The sequence below is a fragment of the Dasypus novemcinctus genome, chromosome 22 (genome assembly GCF_030445035.2).
Source record: "Dasypus novemcinctus isolate mDasNov1 chromosome 22, mDasNov1.1.hap2, whole genome shotgun sequence".
Taxonomy (NCBI): Eukaryota; Metazoa; Chordata; class Mammalia; order Cingulata; family Dasypodidae; genus Dasypus; species Dasypus novemcinctus.
The window spans coordinates 56,763,665-56,780,997 of NC_080694.1; the positions used below are offsets into that span (position 1 = coordinate 56,763,665).

Here is a 17,333-nt window from a genome sequence, read left to right on the forward strand (position 1 = left end):
TGAATTTATGGCTATAAATTTCCCTCTCAGTACTGCTCTTGCTGCATCCCATAAGGTTTGGTATGTTGTTTTATCATTTTCATTAGTTTCAAGGTAGTTATTAATTTCTTTTGAGATTTCCTCTTTGACCCACTGTTTTTCTAAGGGTGTGCTGTTTAATTTCCATATCTCAGTGTGAAACCTGGGCCTCTGGTCCTTGCAGATTTCCAGCTTCACTCCACTGTGGTCAGAGATATTACTTTGTATGATTTCGATCTTTCTGAATTCACTGAGCCTTTCTTTGTGGCCTAGCATATGGTCTATCTTGGCGAATGATCCATGTGCACTTGAGAAAAATATATATCCTGCTGTATTCAGGTGTAATGATCTGTATATGTCTATTAGGTCCAGCTCCTCTAATATACTGTTCAAAGGTTTGTTTATTGATTCTCTTTTTAGATGTTCTGTCCAAAGTCGATAGTGGTGATTAAAGTCCCCCACTATAATTGTAGAGGCATCTATTCTTTCACTTAGTTTTTCCAGTGTTTGCCTCACATATTTGGAGGCGCCCTTGTTAGGAGCATAAATATTTATGATTGTTCATTCTTCTTGAAAGATTATCCCTTTCACTAATATGTAGTATCCATCTTTGTCTCTCACAATTGTTTTGCATTTAAAGTCTATTTTGTCTGGTATTAATATAGCTACTCCTGCCTTTTTTTTTTTGGTTATTGTTTGTTTGTAAGATTGCTTTCCAGCCATTCACTTTCAACTTCCTTGAATCCCTGGGTCTAAGATGTGTTTCTTGTAGACAGCATATAGATGGGTCATATTTCCTTATCCAATCTTCCAGTCTGAATCTTTTGACAGGTGAGTTTAATCCATTTACATTGTGTTATTACTTTCAAGGAATTATTTATGTTAGTCATATTTTGTTTGTTTTTTTTCCTTTTCTTTTTGTCTTTTTTGTTGCTCTTACACTCTCCTCCAACTCAGCCTCTCCTGTTTTTTTGTTTCTTCCTGCAGAACTCCCTTTAGTATTTCTTGAAGGGCAGGGTTCTTTTTGGCATACTCTTTTAATTTCTGTTTATCTGTGAATATTTTTAACTCTCCATCATTTTTGAATGCTAGCTTAGCTGGGTAGAATATTCTTGGTTGGAAATTTTTTCTTTTAGTACCTTGACTATATCATACCACTGCCTTCTTGCCTCCATGGTTTCAGATGAGAAATCAGCACTTAATCTTATGGAGCCTCCCTTGTATGTGATGGTTCTCTTTTCTCTTGCTGCTTTTAGAATTTTCTCTTTGTCTTGAGCATTAGATAATTTGACAAGTATATGTCTTGGGGTCAGCCTGTTGGGGTTTATGATGTTTGGGGTGCATTGGGCTTCCTGGACATGTACATCCATCTCTCTCAGTATATTTGGGAAGTTTTCAGCCATTATTTCCTCCAACACCCCTTCTGTCCCCTTTCCCTTCTCTTCTTCTTCTGGGATGCCTTTAATACATGTGTTTGTGCATTTTGCATTGTCCTTCATGTCCCTAAGTCCCAGCTGGATTTTTTCTATCCTTTTATCAATCAGTTCTACTATCTGTTTGATTTCAGATGTACTGTCTTCCACGTTGCTAATTCTCTCCTCTGCCTCTTCTAATCTGCTGCTATTTGCTGAGAGTGTATTTTTGATTTCTTGAACTGTGGTATTCATCACCATCATATCTGTTATCTTTTTGCATATGTCTGCAATTTCTTCTGTATTCTCTCCAAGTGTTTTCTTCATATTGTTAATCTCTTCCTTTACTTCATTAAGTTGGTCTCTACTATATGTTTTGAGATCTTCAATTACTTGTCCAATGTTCTGCTCCTCTTCCTGGTTTTTAGTTTGTTCATTGGATTTGGCCATGTTTTCCTGATTATTGATTTGGTTTGTAGTTTTTTGTTGCTGTCTGGTCATCATTTTATCTTGACGCGCTTAATCAGTTCCTTAGCTTCTTTGTCTGGTCTTGGGAATTAATTAGTTGTTGTTCATGCATAAGTGTTATGTCTTCTCTTTGTCACTTTGTTCTTCTTACTCTATTTTCTTGTTGCTGGCTAAGTTCACTTTGAAGGAAAATATTAGAGCCAGGGAAAGCAAAATGAGTAAGAAAAGAAAATGTATATAGTATTGGTAATAAATGTTAACAGAGCAACAATGTGAGATCTAGGAGAATGGATATTAGACTCATGTAAGTTGTGTAGAGTTATAGCAGTAAGTAGAGTACCTATAATGAGACAGTCAACTGAATATGGGGAGGAATATAGTATGAATTAAAAGGCCAGTGTTTTCATGAGAGAGGGAATGAGAAAAGAAAGACAATAATATCAAGAGTGCAAGAGTGGATAAAAGACAGAAAACAGAACAAAGGTATTAGAAATAAAAAGTCAGACAATTTGGGTGCCAAAGAAAGGTAGGTGGAATGTAAGAAAGCAGTAGATGATGGAGGATAAAAAGATGTAGGGAAAAGGGGATAGTGTAGGTTGCCAAAATCAATACATGCAGAAAAGAGGAAATGGAAGATGAGGAAACACAGCAAATGTGAAGCGTTCCTTGCAGCACCTATTATATAAAGAAAATAAAATTAAAAAGAAGAAAAAGAGAGAAAAGGAAAAAAAAAGAGAAGAGAAGGGGGGCAAAGAAAAGGGGGAGAAACAAGCAAGAAAAAGAGAAAAAAACTAAATAAATGAAAAAGGACCTTGGGGGATGAAATGGGAGAAAAGACCAGGAAACAATGCAATATTATCAACCACGACAAAAAAAAAAAGAAAAGAAAACCAACATTTCAAGCTAGGAATCCTCTTTGCAGTTAAATACAATGCTTAGGGATCTGACCTTCCCCCTTTCTCCCTTCTTCACTTCTGTCTCTCCCAGGGCAGCAGGAAAGCCGCCCAGTAGGAGCTTCAAGTGGGTCCTTGTTGAACCAACTCAACACAGAAGACAATGACTCTTTATTTCCAGTGTGAGAGCACCTACACCTCGCCAGAAACCCCAAATATACTATTGGAAACTTGGATAGCACATCCTACAGTCCCTCCCCTTTAGGTGTGCTAGGGGAGGTCTAATTAATTTTCTGACTCCACTTTCTCCCAGACCAAGTTTCCTATCCCAGGATGTCTAGGTAAATTGGGCTTCCTCAGCAGATTTGCCTCTCCTTTCTTCCCAAACTCTCCCCAGGTAAGCTGGTACACTCCTCCAAGCTCAAGGAGAAGAAAAAAAGAAACCCCAAAACACGGAGGGCTAGGGTAATCAAGGACCTCAGATGGACCTCAGGGCACAGTGGAATCAGGGATGGGAGTCCGTGATATTGCAGACTCAAGGTGTGTGAGTCTCTGGAGTGTGCGCTACCAGGGTTTAGGGGATACAGACCTGGGAACCACGTATCTGGTTAACACTGGGTTTGGGAACACCACAGCACAATAAAGCCTTCAGGGATCACCACGGCCGGGCCACCAGCCCTAGTGGGAGGGGTCCTACCCACAACTTCTGACCTCCATGTCAGAAACCCAAAATTCCACCTCTCACAAGAATCTCTTCTGTCACTGTCTCACCAAATCGACATCCAGACACCTCCTGCCCTGCAAGCCCCCAAAACAGCCTGCTCAGGGTTTGGGAACACCGCAGCACAACGAAGTTTTCAGGGATCACTGCAGCCAGGCCGCCAGCCCTAGGGGGAAGGATCCTGCCCACAACTTCTGACCTTGGTGTCAGAAACCCAAAATTCCACCTCTTGCAAGAATCTCTTCTGTCACTGTCTCACCAAATCGACGTCCAGACACCTCCTGCCCTGCTAGCACCCAAAACAGCCCTGTCCAGCAGGACTCCAACCCTACTCAGCCGCTTCTTTGCAGGAGAGATTATGAGGTGCACTCACTCAGACGCCATCTTGCCCCCAGCAATCCCACTTCTAAGGACATACCCAAAAGAACTGAAAGCAAGGACTCAGACAAATACTTGTACACCGAAGTTCACAGCAGCATTATCCACAATAGCCGAAAGAAAGAAACCATTCAAATACCCATCCCCAGATAACTGGATAAACCAAATGTGGCATATACATACAATGGAATATTACTCAGTCTTAAAAAATGAAGTTCTGACACATGCTACAACAGGATGAACCTTGAAGATATCGTGTTGAGTGAAGTAAGTCAGGCACAAAGGACAGATATTGTCTGATTCTACTTATATAAAGTAGCTAGAACATGCAAATGCAGAGAGACAGAAAGCAGAGTCCAGGTTTCCAGGGGCTGGGGAAGGCGAACATGGAGTTATTGCATGGTGGGTAGTTTCTGTTTGGGGTGATGCTGGTAATGGGTGGTGGTGGGGGTAGCACAACACTGTGAAAGTGATTAATCCCAGTAAACGGGAGGCTTGGGAGTGGTTAAGATAGGAAGGTTTATGTTGTATATATGTTTCTACGATTTAAAAACAGTGACTAAATAGACAATGGCAGTTAAATGCAATACATATCCTGAACTTGATCTAATAATGGAAGAGAAATAGACTAAAGGGGCATAATTTAGGCATACAAGGAAAAAACGGGATATAAACTGAAAGCTTTATATCAATATTAAAGTGTACTTAAGGTGGTTACATAAAAGAATATTCTTGTTCTTAGAAAATATTCATGGAAGTATGTTTTCAAGGAGCATAGTGCATACAACCCACTCTCTCTGTTTGGAAAATGATAGATAATAGATAGACGGATGGATGGATGGATGGATGGATGGATGGATGGATGGATGGATGGATGGAAGGATAGGGTAACACGGTAAACAGGACAAAATGTTAAAGTTGGTGGATTTGGGGGTTGGGGTATGTGGGAGTTCTCTATATGAATTTTGCATATATATTTTTTTGCAACTGTTTTGTAAGTTTGAATTATTTCAAAATAAAAAGCTTACAGGAAAAAGAAAGGCAGCAGAGCCCCCGATTCAGTTCAGAATTGTGGCGACGGCAGTAAGGAATCCCCAGGGACACAGGAGAAGAGCCCTGAGGCCAGCCCTCTAAGCTTCAGGGCCACTCCTCAGCCTCCACCCTTGAGGCTCCACATTTGCTTTTATTAAGGAGACCCATTTGTTGTTTCCACAGGGAGCTACAGTGATTCCCAGACTCTTCCACAACCAGCCACCATCACTGCTCCACCACCACAGCCCAAAGCACTGTGGACTCGGAGCTGCCCCACTGTTCACTGGCAGTGACTGCTGTTTCAACGAGTATGTGCTGGGGACAGACAGCACCCACCCTCGGCGACCTTGGCTGGCTCCACCTCCATCCCCGTAGTGTTGGCTCCTGTGCCTCAGAGACTGCGATCTAGGCCCTTTTCTCTTTCTCACACTCCCCTTGGGAAATCTCCTGCACCTCCATAGCTGCACCTACTATCTATTGGCCCAAAGACTCCCACACTTAGATATCTAGCCTAGACCCTCTTCCCAGCCCCAGACCAATGCCTCCTGTTGCTTGTTCAGTTGGATAGTTACTTGGCAATCATGTCCAAAAAGCAACTCCGATCTTCCCTCCAAACCACCTCTTCTTCCGGAGTTCTCTTACTCAGGATATGGCACCATAATTCACTGTATTAGTCAACCAAAGGGCTGCTGATGCAAAATACCAGAAATTGGTTGGTTTTTATAAAGGCTCTTTATTTGGGGTAGGAGCTTACAGATACCAGCCCATAAAGCATGTTACTTCTCTCACCAAAGTCTATTTTCACGTGTTGGAGCAAGATGGCTGCCAACGTCTGTGAGGGTTCAGGCTTCCTGGGTTCCTCTGGGCTTAGCTCCTCTGTTTTCTCCACAAGGTCAGCTGCAGAATATCCGGTGAACAGCTCTGTCTCTCTCCCTGGGGCTCCAGCTTCTGCATCAACCTCCAACATCAAAACTCCAATATTCAAAACCACCAACTCGGTCCTTTGCCTTGCCTTTTATCTGTGAGTCCCCACCCACCAAAGGGTGGAGACTCAACGCCCTATTGGCACAAGAGGTTTACATGATTACTTAATCAAGCAAACCTCTGAATCCAATATAATTTCATATGCCCAGAGGAAAAGATCCGTTTACAAACATAATCCAGTATTTCTTTTTGGAATTGATCAATAATATCAAACTGCTACATTCACCATCTTGCTTCTGCCATAGCCATAGGTTTCATCTTTACCTTCTCGCTCTTGTCAATTACCAAGTTCTACCCATTTTCTACTTCCCAAAGCTCTCTCCAGACTCTGGTCTCCAAAACCATTGCACCTGCCCTGGTCCCTGCCCACCCTGCACCCCCATCCAATCTTTTAGGGATGCCTGCAGCAGCCTTCCAATGGTTTTCCTGCTTCTGCTCTTGCCTTCATACAATCCATTCCCAAAGGGAAACCAGAGTGATCATTTAAAAAGGAAAATGCAATGCTCCCACTGGTTCAAAAATCATCAACAGCTCCCCACTGGTGGAGTCCAACCTCCTCAACATGGCTGGCAAAGCCCACCCAGCACAATGGAGCCCCTGCCTACCCTCTAGATGGGCCTCACCTAGAATCACTGAACTCCTCACCCACCGCTCCAGGCAGTTACCTCTCACAGTTCTTTTAATGCACCAAGCAACAATAGTTTCCCCAGATGTTTCCCGCCTTGTTGCAAGTTTTTCTTAGCCCCTCCATTTCATCTGGCTGATGCTTACACATCCTTCTGCTCTCAGCCAAAAGGCCACTTCCTAAGAGAGGCTGTCCCTGACCTCGCAGGTTAGGGTCACCTCTAATAAGTCCCCACAGAACCCTGCAGTGCTCTTTCAGCACTTGTCACAGCTGAAATTAAATAATTATTTGTATAATCATGTTTTTAATGTCGGTCTCTGACATGAAACTCCTTGAGGTTAGGTATCACGTTGCTCTTTGCATTCCCAGGGTCTGGCACATTTCCTGGAACATTATTTGTTGAAGGAATGAAGGATGACCAGAAAGCATTTTTGCTTCCAAGAAATACAGGTAAGGACACAGGGAATATAATTTACTTTCCTTGAAGGCCCAACATACTATAGGAGAAGGCTTTGATTTGAATTTTAAAGCCAAATATTGAAGAACCATAAAAGCCGAACATAGAGCAAATGATGCTAGATGAGAGTATGAAACTATTATATGTATCATTTGCTTAGTATTTGTTTCAGTGTATTTCCTGACACTGTATAATTATTTTGCACCATAAATGAGTAGAAATTACTCAATCTGCTAAGAGAATGGAAATTGGATGGAATAAGGGGCTTGAGGATACCAGCAAAACTTTAAAGGAGGTTACCAGCAAAAGGAAACTAAGAGAGGACCAACAGAGAGCAAGTAAAATAATTGACAGGCAGAACTGAGAGCACAGCTGAGCACATACATTTACAGTGTCCCCAATTAACTAGAATGTAAGGTAAATGACGGCAGAGACTTTGTTGTGTTCACTCCTCCACTGTTGGTGTCCAGAATGACGCCTGGCCCAGAGTTAGGCTCAATAACTATCTGTGTAATGAATGACTGCGTTAACAAATGAAGACCGAGTGCAAAAGGCTCAAAGGTGCTTCAACTGAGGTGCCAAGATTGGCTATCAGTCATCAGGGTCGCTGCCACACAGGCTACCAGATGCAAATCCCAAAGGAAATCATCTGAAAATCCATTATACAATTGTTGGACCTCTCACCCAGATGGAAGATACGAAAGGGTGGAAAGACCATAAAGATTTGAGGTGGAAATTGGAAATATTTGGAAGAAGCTGTGCCATGAGTCTCACCCTCACTAGGACCATGAAGAGGAAGTGATGAGGGTAGTGGCTGCCCACACTAACGTCAAGTCTAAGAAGAGGAGCTTTCTAAGGCCACTCCAAGCAAGTGAGAGCAGCTCTTTGCTGGGCAAGTAACTGCACTCCCCTCCAGCGGGGGTGGTCAAAGGTGCAAAAACCCTGGGATCCAGGTGTGACATTAGGAATATCAGCCAGGGGTGGTTTGAACAAAGATCCTCCCCATTTAGAGCCTCACTGAGACTTCTTCCCCTTCTGCCCTGTATCTCACAAGCTGCTAGAAGAGCCTGAGGGCCCCATCATTTGGTGCCAGTGGGATATTCAAACCATACAGGTCTCAGCCCTTGCCCAGGAAACCTCACTCCAGCTGCAGTCCCACCCCTTAACCAAAAGAAAAGACAAGTCCCTCTCCTTTCCCCGCTCTCTCAGCCTGTTCTCCACTTAGGTTTGTAATAAATCTTTTCATCCTCCTCCATTCCCAAAACTATCCTGCTCAAAAGAGCAGCTGTCAAGGAAAGAACCAGACCAGTGGAAACAAGAAGAGGCAGAAGCTCAGCATGACCAGAAGTGGCCCGCAATGAGGGAGGGAGGGAGTGGCAACCTGGCTTAATGCAAGTCTGAGAGACCAGAAAAGTCGTGAAAACTGACCCAAGTTTTCACCAAGGGGCAGGGGAAGGACCAGCCCCACTGAGCAACATTAAAGGGACTGTGAGGGACAAAAATGCAGTGGCTTTTGTGATTACAGCCCATGAGTTTCAAAGCTCCAAGAACCAGCCATAGTGGTTTCAGATGATCAGTCACGGAATCCTGGTTGAGTAGAGAAGGAAGCCCAGCCAGAAGGGCTCTGCAAGGAGAAAATAATCACTGTGGGTGTGAAGGCTTGAAGAGAGTATGGTCAGGAAGTGGGTAACTGGTATAATATTTCTGAGCTGAAACCGTTTGGATGAGAACACAATACAGGCTCTGAGTCTGGGACTAGGAAACTGTTTTAGTTTCCAGCTGCTAAAACAAATACAATTGTTTAGGTTAAACAGTGGGAATTTACTGGCTCACGGCTCTTAGGCTAGAAGTCCAACTCAACATCAGCAAGCAAGGTGATGCATTCTCCCCGAAGACTGTGGCATTCTAGTGTTACCAGATTTCATTTAGGTTCTTTGACTATGCTGTAGAAATGAATTTCAAGAGCACGTTGGGTGAGTTAGGCCAGTAATTTATTCATGTAGGGAGGGAAGAGAAATGGGAGAAAATAACAGAGCAGGGGTCCCAGGTAGAGAGGAAGGGGCTGAAATGTGATAAAGAGGGCTGATTTATAGGCTACAATTCCCCATTATAGGTTATTAATGCCTAGTTTTTACTTGTGTGGTGATCCAAGCAGGGAAGAAGCATCTGGAGGCCGGGTCTAGAGGCAAGAGAGCATGAAAGAGAACTCACCCTGTGCTGCTTTTTAAACTGCTAATTATCCCACCCCTTTGCTAATGGCAGGGGAGAAGTTCCAGCTGTTCACTGGTTTGATTGCTTATTTCCCCCATCAATCTCCCAGGAGGGCCGAATGATAAGTCCTTGGGGAATATCTGGGGCTACTCCTGGTTCCAGAGAAAGTCTTCTTCTGAGTGGCAGAATCTTGAGGGAGGGTCTTGCAGCAGCCATCTTGGGGTTGCTGATGTCCACATGGACTTCTTGCCAGTTTCCAGATCCCTCTATTAATTCCCTATCTTACTAGCCTGCTTCACTGGGGCTGGCCTCTGGTCATCACCGGTCCCTGATTTTTCTTTCACATGGCAGTGCATATGGCGGCAGCATCCTTTTCTCTTCTGTGTCTCATTGACTTCCAGCTTCTGGCAGTCCCCTTTGTCTTCCTCTCCGTCCAATTTCCTTTGCTTACAAGGACTTCAGCCATTTTGGATTAAGGCCCATCCTCCTTCAGTTCGGACACATCTTAACTAAGGGCATGTTCTCCAGTCCTGTTTACCAATGGGTTCACACATATAGGACCAGAGGTTAAGGCATTTGTGAGGACATGATTCAATCCCCAACAGTAACCAATGTGCTATGGAGCCAAAGAGGTAAGAAAAGAGACCAAGGAATTTTAAGGTTAAGTCGTTATATAGGTACCGAAGTCTTCTGGGTTTTGGCCACATCATAGGATACAAAGAAAGAGGGTGATGAGGTCCTATTTCTTACCACCCTACTAAAACTGCTCTTATCTAGATCCCCAGTAAGCTCCACAGTGTCACATCCAAAGTAGGCAATTCTCACTTCTCATCTTATCTATTGTAGGTCTACCTATCAGTAGAATTTAACATAATTGGTCACTTTCTCATTCTTGAAACACTTCTTATGGTTTCTAGGACCCCACCCTTTTTTAATTTTATTTCTACTTCCTGCCTATTCGTTCTTGTATTCTGCTAGATTCATCTCCTCTTCCTGACCATTAAATATGGGAGAATCTAGCACTCTCTCTTAGGACCTTTCCTCTCTGCTGTCTAATTTACTTCCTAATAGGTCTTATTCAAGCTTACAGCTTCAAAAGATTCTATATAATTCCCTGGAATTTTATAAAATGCTTAACTGATATCTATACTTAAATATCTGTCTAGTAGCTTCTTAATTTAGCATGTCCAAAACCAAACATCATGCCGTAACCTGCTCTCCATCCAAACTTGCTCCTGTCCAAAATTCCTCTTAGTAAGCAATGCTGCAGCTCTCAGCCAGATGTGCTCAAAGGACCAATTCCTGAGACACCACGGTATCAATGGGAGAAAGAGTTTGTTGCTAGGCGGCTTTGCAAGGAGATGGGATGGCCTAGGGGCCTAAAGGAGTGGAGCTAAGTCAAAGTAACCATTACAATAGCAAGTATAAACAACTATAGTACCTATGTAGATGGATGGAACTAAGTTAGAACTAACCTAAACTAACCATTACAATATCAAGTGCAAACACTGTAGTCAGCAGTTACAGCACCACCATTATCCAGCTGTTTTCAGGCCAAAAAAAATTGAAATCAACTTTATACCTCTTCCTCTCGATTCCCATCTGCAAATCTTATCAACTCAATCTTCACTACATAGCTCCAAGCTCATTCCTTCTCCCCTCCTTTTATCTTATGCCTACTCTATCTACTGTCTTCCTACTCCACTTCTAACACCAGTAACCTGCAGAATAAATGGTTTTCTCCTGTATTTCCTTAGCTCTGTTTATACATGGTGATTGAATGGAAATCTGTGACACTCGTAGTAGCCTTATTTCTGTGGAAGGGACAACAAATCTATTAACTCACATTTTAAAAATATGCATCTGTATTTATTTAATCAGTTCTAAGACTCACCTTTTTTAGTTTTTTTAACCAGAAGTGGAATGCACATTACAATTGTTGAAATTGGAATATGCCTTCCAATTACTGTAATTAGGAAAGCACAGTTTTCTAATTACTTTAATTGCTTTTTCCTTCTTGGCATTACATAGAATAATTGTTATCTTGACTTTGATGTTAACTCAGATTTGACTGAACACGTAATATACGGAATATGCAACTGTGCACGTTCCAAATTCTTCGTTATCAAGAATTTGCAACACGACAGTTCCAAATGACAATTATTTTTGCTACATGAAACTTAAATATAAAACAAATGAGTTGGGAAGAATCCTAACTTCCTCACTTCCAAACTTAAATGAAAACGCAAAGCTTTACCAACGTGCAGTACTCTCCCACGTTTAGCCCACACTCCGCAGCCTGCCCTATCCATGCCCTAGGCGAGCCCGCCCCGCCCCACTCTTCAGGGACGCAAACTCCTATTGGCTACAAACGCGGCGCGCCCCCAACGGCACCTTCCGAGCATGCGTGGAAAGAGACGCGCGCGGCGGCACTTCCCGCGCATGCGCGGTACGGCGCGCCGTGCCGGCTGGTGTCTGCGCCGACATTGTCGTCCTGGCGCTATGGAACCCCTGTGGATCCTGGCGCGGCTGTTCCCCCGCGCGGTGCGACCGTCCCGGCGGGCCGTCTGTGCCCTGGCCTGGGACCCGACGCCCGGGGCTCGGCCGGCTGCCTGCGGCCGCGCGGCCCCGCGGCTGTGCAGAACCTGCGGGCTCGGCGTGGCAGGTACCGCCCGGCCCACCCCGCAGCCCGTAGGTCCCCGCGCCGACGCCCCTCCTGGCTGCTCCGGGCCGCGGCCCGGCCTGGCCTGGGCGCCCGGTGGCCTCCTGCCAGTCCGCGGGGCGAGCCGCGCCCCTCCAGCTCCCGCGACTGCCCCGCCGGCCGCCCACCGCCCCTTTTCGCAAACCTTGCGACGGTAGTTGGAACGGTAGAGAATCCTCAGTTCAGCTCTGTGGTTTGCGGACCGCGCTCCCGGGACCCGGCCCGAGGGTTCGCGTGAGCCGCACTCGCCCGGATAGTTCCGAGGCCAGGTTGTTTCTATCCCTCCCTTGTACTTGCTTCTGGACGTGTTTGCAGCATCGTTAGGCAGGTGAAGGCACGGGAACGTAGGTAGAAGTGAGGCCGAAGCACTTCGAGACTTCTTGGTGAGAGTTGCTCCTGAGAAAGATGTGACTTTATGTTCAGATATTTCAGGAAAAAATGCAGTCCTTAAATGTATGTTCTCAGTTGTACTCTAAAAAGCTACCCAAGAATTCACCACCCCACCTCCTCTTTCCCCACTCTTAACTCCAGTCATTCGGGATTCATTCCAAGTTGGTTTATATCCCATGTTCCCACTGTGACAAATCGCGGGAACACAGGTTCTGCCTGTCCACTGGGAGCGCTCTAGGACCAGTACTGAGAATCAGAATTTCAGTCGTCTGATTTGTGACTTGTTAGCAAATGACGATTTATAGCTCTGCCTTTTACCTTTATTCAGCTGACCCTTATAATTTGTGTTTTGTAGAAGGGAAACAACCCTCAGATATTAACAAATTACATAAATCATTAAATATATATACATATATAGTGAGAAAGGATAATGGAAATGAGAAAAAGAATGCATAGTCTCTGCAGTCAGCATGATTGCTTTGGAAGCATAAAATGGGGATATTTTTACACCTGCATTCCTCTTGTATTTAGTATTTTAAAGAATCTTTTGTCAGTCATTAAATTTATTTGATTTTACATCAGCTCACTTCAACTCAGTCTTGTCGAACATTTTATATAGACTTATTTACAAATATAGATTTGTCTTTCAGTTGAATGGGGTATATAAAAATATTCTTTATAGTGGAGAGGGTGGAACTCAGTGGTTGAGCACCTACTTCAATGTATGTGGTCCTGGGTTCAATGTCAGGTACCGCCTTAAAAAAATGTATATATTCATTATAAAGTGTATTTGACATACATAGAAAAGAAGTAAAGTTTATCAGTTTTATAATTGATAGGTCAACTACATCATTAGAATGCTGAAAGCTCAGTTGTAATTGGAAGCAATATTTTCTAAAGTATATAATTTGCATGAACCTTCTTAAATTATGCAAAAAAGACCAGACATTTTCTTTAAGCTCAGAAGATTGTGTTGTATATTTGTTTGTCCAATTCTGAGATACCAATAATAAATAGAAAGGAAAAAGATAGACTCAATAAATTTTTCTTTCACCTAAGCCATTAATTACTTAAAAATCACTTCCCTTCAAACCTAACAAAATCACCTACGTATATTAATATTTACTAATGAGGAGTGTTTCATCTTTTTCCCAAAGAAAAATGATTGAAACAATAAAATAGCCTGAAGGTATCCACATACTATGAGAGTTGTATCTCACCTACACATGAAAAACTGATTGTATGACTACAGGGAATTTTCTTTTATTCCTCAGGTGAAACGCTCCGGTTTAGAACGTCTGATGCCTCTCAAGCCACTTTAGCCAGTGTGGCCCCAGTGTTTACTGTGGTGAGTGTGTGAGGTACATGTGAGAATGTAGAGAGTGTACTTCCTGTGCTTACCGAGTTAACTGGGTTGGGCTGTTGGCCAAAATACTCATTTTTGGGTTTTTTTTAACAAATCATTATACTTAAAAGTCATGTTTTCTTTGTGTGGTGCGTAGCCAGTGACCTGAGGACCAGTTAGAAGTTTAACAGAGTTCTTGAAACTTGGCTGACTGTGGATCTCTTCTCATAATACTAGAACAGATCATTAAAATCACTGTTTAGAACTTCCTGGTTGAGCACTCAAGATTGCCCTGTGAGTCCAATTAAAAGTCCTTGAAGGCCATAGAGATACTTGAACCTGTGCTATACAGGACACTAAGCAGGAGTGTCTTGGAGGCAGCACAGTGTATTATTTAAGAGTGCATGTTTGGGAAGCAGATGTGGCTCAATTGATAGAGCTTATGCCTACCATATGGGAGGACCTGGGTTTGATCCCTGAGACCTCCTGGTGAAAAAGAAGAGAAAGTGTGCCTGAGTGATGATCCAGTGCCTGCGCAAGTGAGTCATGTAGCAAGACGATGATGCATCAAAAGGAGAGACAAGGAGAGAGTCAAGGTGAAGCACAGCAGAAACCAGGAACTGAGGTGGTGCAATTGACAGGGAACCTCTCCCCATCAGAGGTCTCCAGGATCGAATCCCGGTGAATCCTAAAGAAGAGAAAATGAGAAGAAAAGACAGCACAGACAACAAAAAAAAGTAGGGCAGGAGGATGGAAAGGGGGAAAATAAACATATCTTTAAAGCAAACGAACAAACATGCTTTGAAGGGTCATGATCTCTGCAACTTTTATCTCAAATGGCTCTGCAAAAAATAAATTGATAAGAATAATATGAATGACACACACACACATATATATTTGCATACTGAGAGAGAAATAAGGCCAGTGGGGCAAAACATTAACATAGGGTGACTCTAGGTGAAATTTACATATAGGAGTTAGTTGTAATGTTCTTGAAACGTTTTGGTAGGCTTTTAATTTTTAAAAAAGTTTGATTTTTAAAAAGTGCAAGTGCTTTGGGCCAAATTTCCTAAATTTTCTTATTTCTCCTTACCATAAATTGGGTGTACTTGGACAAGTTACGTTAATGTCTTTGTGTCTTAGTTTTCTCATTTATAAAATAGAACTTTATGAAATTGTTGTGAGGATTAAATCAGCTCATATATGTAAAACTTAGAATAGTGCCAGGCACATAATAAGTATTATTATCATTGAGGTATATTAACGTAACATTTTTCTGTCTAAACTATAGAGAGCAAGACCACCCCCAAAACTGTGTGTAAAATTTCACTGTCAATGTTGAAGAGTTGGCCAGTTTAATTAAAGTAGAATATAAAATCACATGTTAAATTTGAAAAAGGAGGTTCATTGGGTAAAGTGGTTGTCCACCAAGATCACTTAAGAAAATCAGTTGGTGGTATTAGAAATAAGAGTTTAGAAAGTGAGCTGGTTTATAAAATAAATTTTTTGTTTTATAGCTAGCATTGATTTTATGTTTTTTAAATCAGAAAAAAAAAAAAATCCCACTACCAGGGTCCAGGTAGGGACAGGGAAAAAACAGTTAAGGCTTAATTATTACAGAATTTCTGTTTGGGTGATGAAAAGTTTTGGTAATGGATGGTGATCGCATACCATTGTAAACATAACAGCACTGAATTACATATTTGAATGTGGTTAAAAGGGAAAATTATAGGTTAAACGTTACTAGAATAAAAATTAAACAGGACTGTACAACACAAGCAGTGAACCCTAATATAAACTGTGGACTATCAGTAATATAATTATAAAAATAATCCATCATTTGTAACAAAGTACTGTAACCACTGACTACAGTGTTTGTACTTGCTAATATCGTGAATTTTAGCTTAGTTCTAGCTTAGTTTCACCCCTTTACATAGTACTATAGTTATTTATACTTGTTATTGTAATGGTTACTTTAGCTTAGCTCCACTCCTTTACATTATATAAATTGTAGTTTTTTATACTTTTTTTATTGTAATGAAAATAACTCCATCTCCCCTTCTTTGAATCCATAAAAACGCTAAACTGCTTAGATTCTGGGAGACAGATTTTAAGCCATTAGGCATCTGACCTCCTTGCTTTGTACTTAGCAGTGAACTTTTTCTCCCTTTGAAACCCCTCAGGAATTATCCATTTGAGCACATCCAGCAGAGAAGACCCTGCTTTGATACACAGCTCTGATTGGTAACAATACCACACGAATGCAAGTTGTTAATAATAGGGTGGTACTTGGGAACTTTGTATTTTCTGCAAACCAACAACTTATCTAATAAAAAAAAAAATACATTAAAAATATACCATTAAAGAAAAAAATGGTACAGATGAATATTGAGATGTAAAAATATTCAGTGTATTTTATTCATTTGGATGTGGCAGAGAGACTGCAGAGAGAAGACTGTATTATATAAGTTATATAGGGAAAAGTTAGGAAAAGACATTCAGTGAGTGAGAGCATGGTTTTTTGTAAGAGTTGTCGTTTCAGGGGCTTAAGATGGTTTTATTTTTTGTATCTTAATCTTCTACAGCAGATATATGTATTTGTGAAATAAATTTAAGGAGAAAAGTTGGCCTTTATTACACAAAATATAAAGCTTTTATGTAAATTTCCCTTCGTGCTGATGTTTTATAGTACCCATTACATACACATACTGATCTTTACTAATGAAAAGCAAGATAAAATATATTCTGAGGGTTTTTACTGGATGCTTATGTTTCCATGGTAATAACCCAGGGCCTGTATTGTACCTACAACTATATCTTAAAATATGTCTTTCTGAAGATGTGTTTTTAACAGTAATTAGTACAGGCCAACACACAGTGATGCAGTAATATTATTGGCAATTTCAAACTTCACTATGGTAAGCATTTCAGAAATATGTTTCCTCTACTTTAGAGGAAATAGATGCATTTTCTGCACCATGTCCTCTCTTCAGGCTAACAGAAGAGGTCTTTTCTGTAAATCTTTATTGATTCTGCAACACCTCCCAGGGAGACTTCTTAACCTCAACTGGATATTTAGATTTACAAGACAGGCCACACTTGGTCTACGTCTACTTGGAAGCACGTGGGACAGGAACCACAGTATGCCAGCAGGACAATCTCGGTATTTCCTCTTCAAAAGTAGTCCCTTGCAGCAATCCAGGGACTTCTCTGACTTCCCCACGTGACAGCTCAGGTACAAGGAAATAGGATACTCAAAGGCGGGTATGAGCGCCACCTTAGAATCCCCATACCCATAGTGCCGTCCCTTGTAACAATCTAAGAGGCACAGCTGCCAGTGGCCCCACAAGGAACATGCCAGTTATAAGAGCCATCACACTCAGGGAAGGCCAGAGCAATGCCTTCCTATCAGGTATCTGTAATTTGTTCAAAGTCTTCCCAGTCCCATGCAGTCCACCAGTCAATGGTCATTTTTCCCATAAGGAATGTTACATAATAATACAACTGATACTCCTTTATCACATTTCTAGGGGAACTGAGGAAGTTAATCCAAGATCAGATTTGTCCTTAGCGAAAGAAACAGCGTTTCTTTTTTACTTTTTTAAACACTTGATTATAACTGGATAACTAAAGAAGAGCAGTTATGGCTTATATCTGCCTTTTAATATTTTGTTGATGTTACTCTAAATAGTATATTA

General features: G+C 41.9%; 1 protein-coding gene across 2 annotated transcripts in view; it reads left to right on the plus strand.

Moving 5' to 3' along the window:
- The first annotated feature begins 11,630 nt into the window (after window positions 1-11,630).
- The window catches only part of MRS2 (magnesium transporter MRS2), a 33,892-nt gene continuing 28,189 nt past the window's right edge, over window positions 11,631-17,333 (plus strand). The window contains exons 1-2 of one of the 2 annotated variants that reach the window (XM_004462068.5): window positions 11,631-11,864; window positions 13,565-13,638. In XM_004462068.5, coding sequence (XP_004462125.2) covers window positions 11,642-11,864; window positions 13,565-13,638 — 297 coding nt within the window. In that variant the 5' untranslated portion in view covers window positions 11,631-11,641. The remainder of the gene's footprint in view (window positions 11,865-13,564; window positions 13,639-17,333) is intronic. The other variant, XM_071210996.1, reaches the window with a different exon arrangement.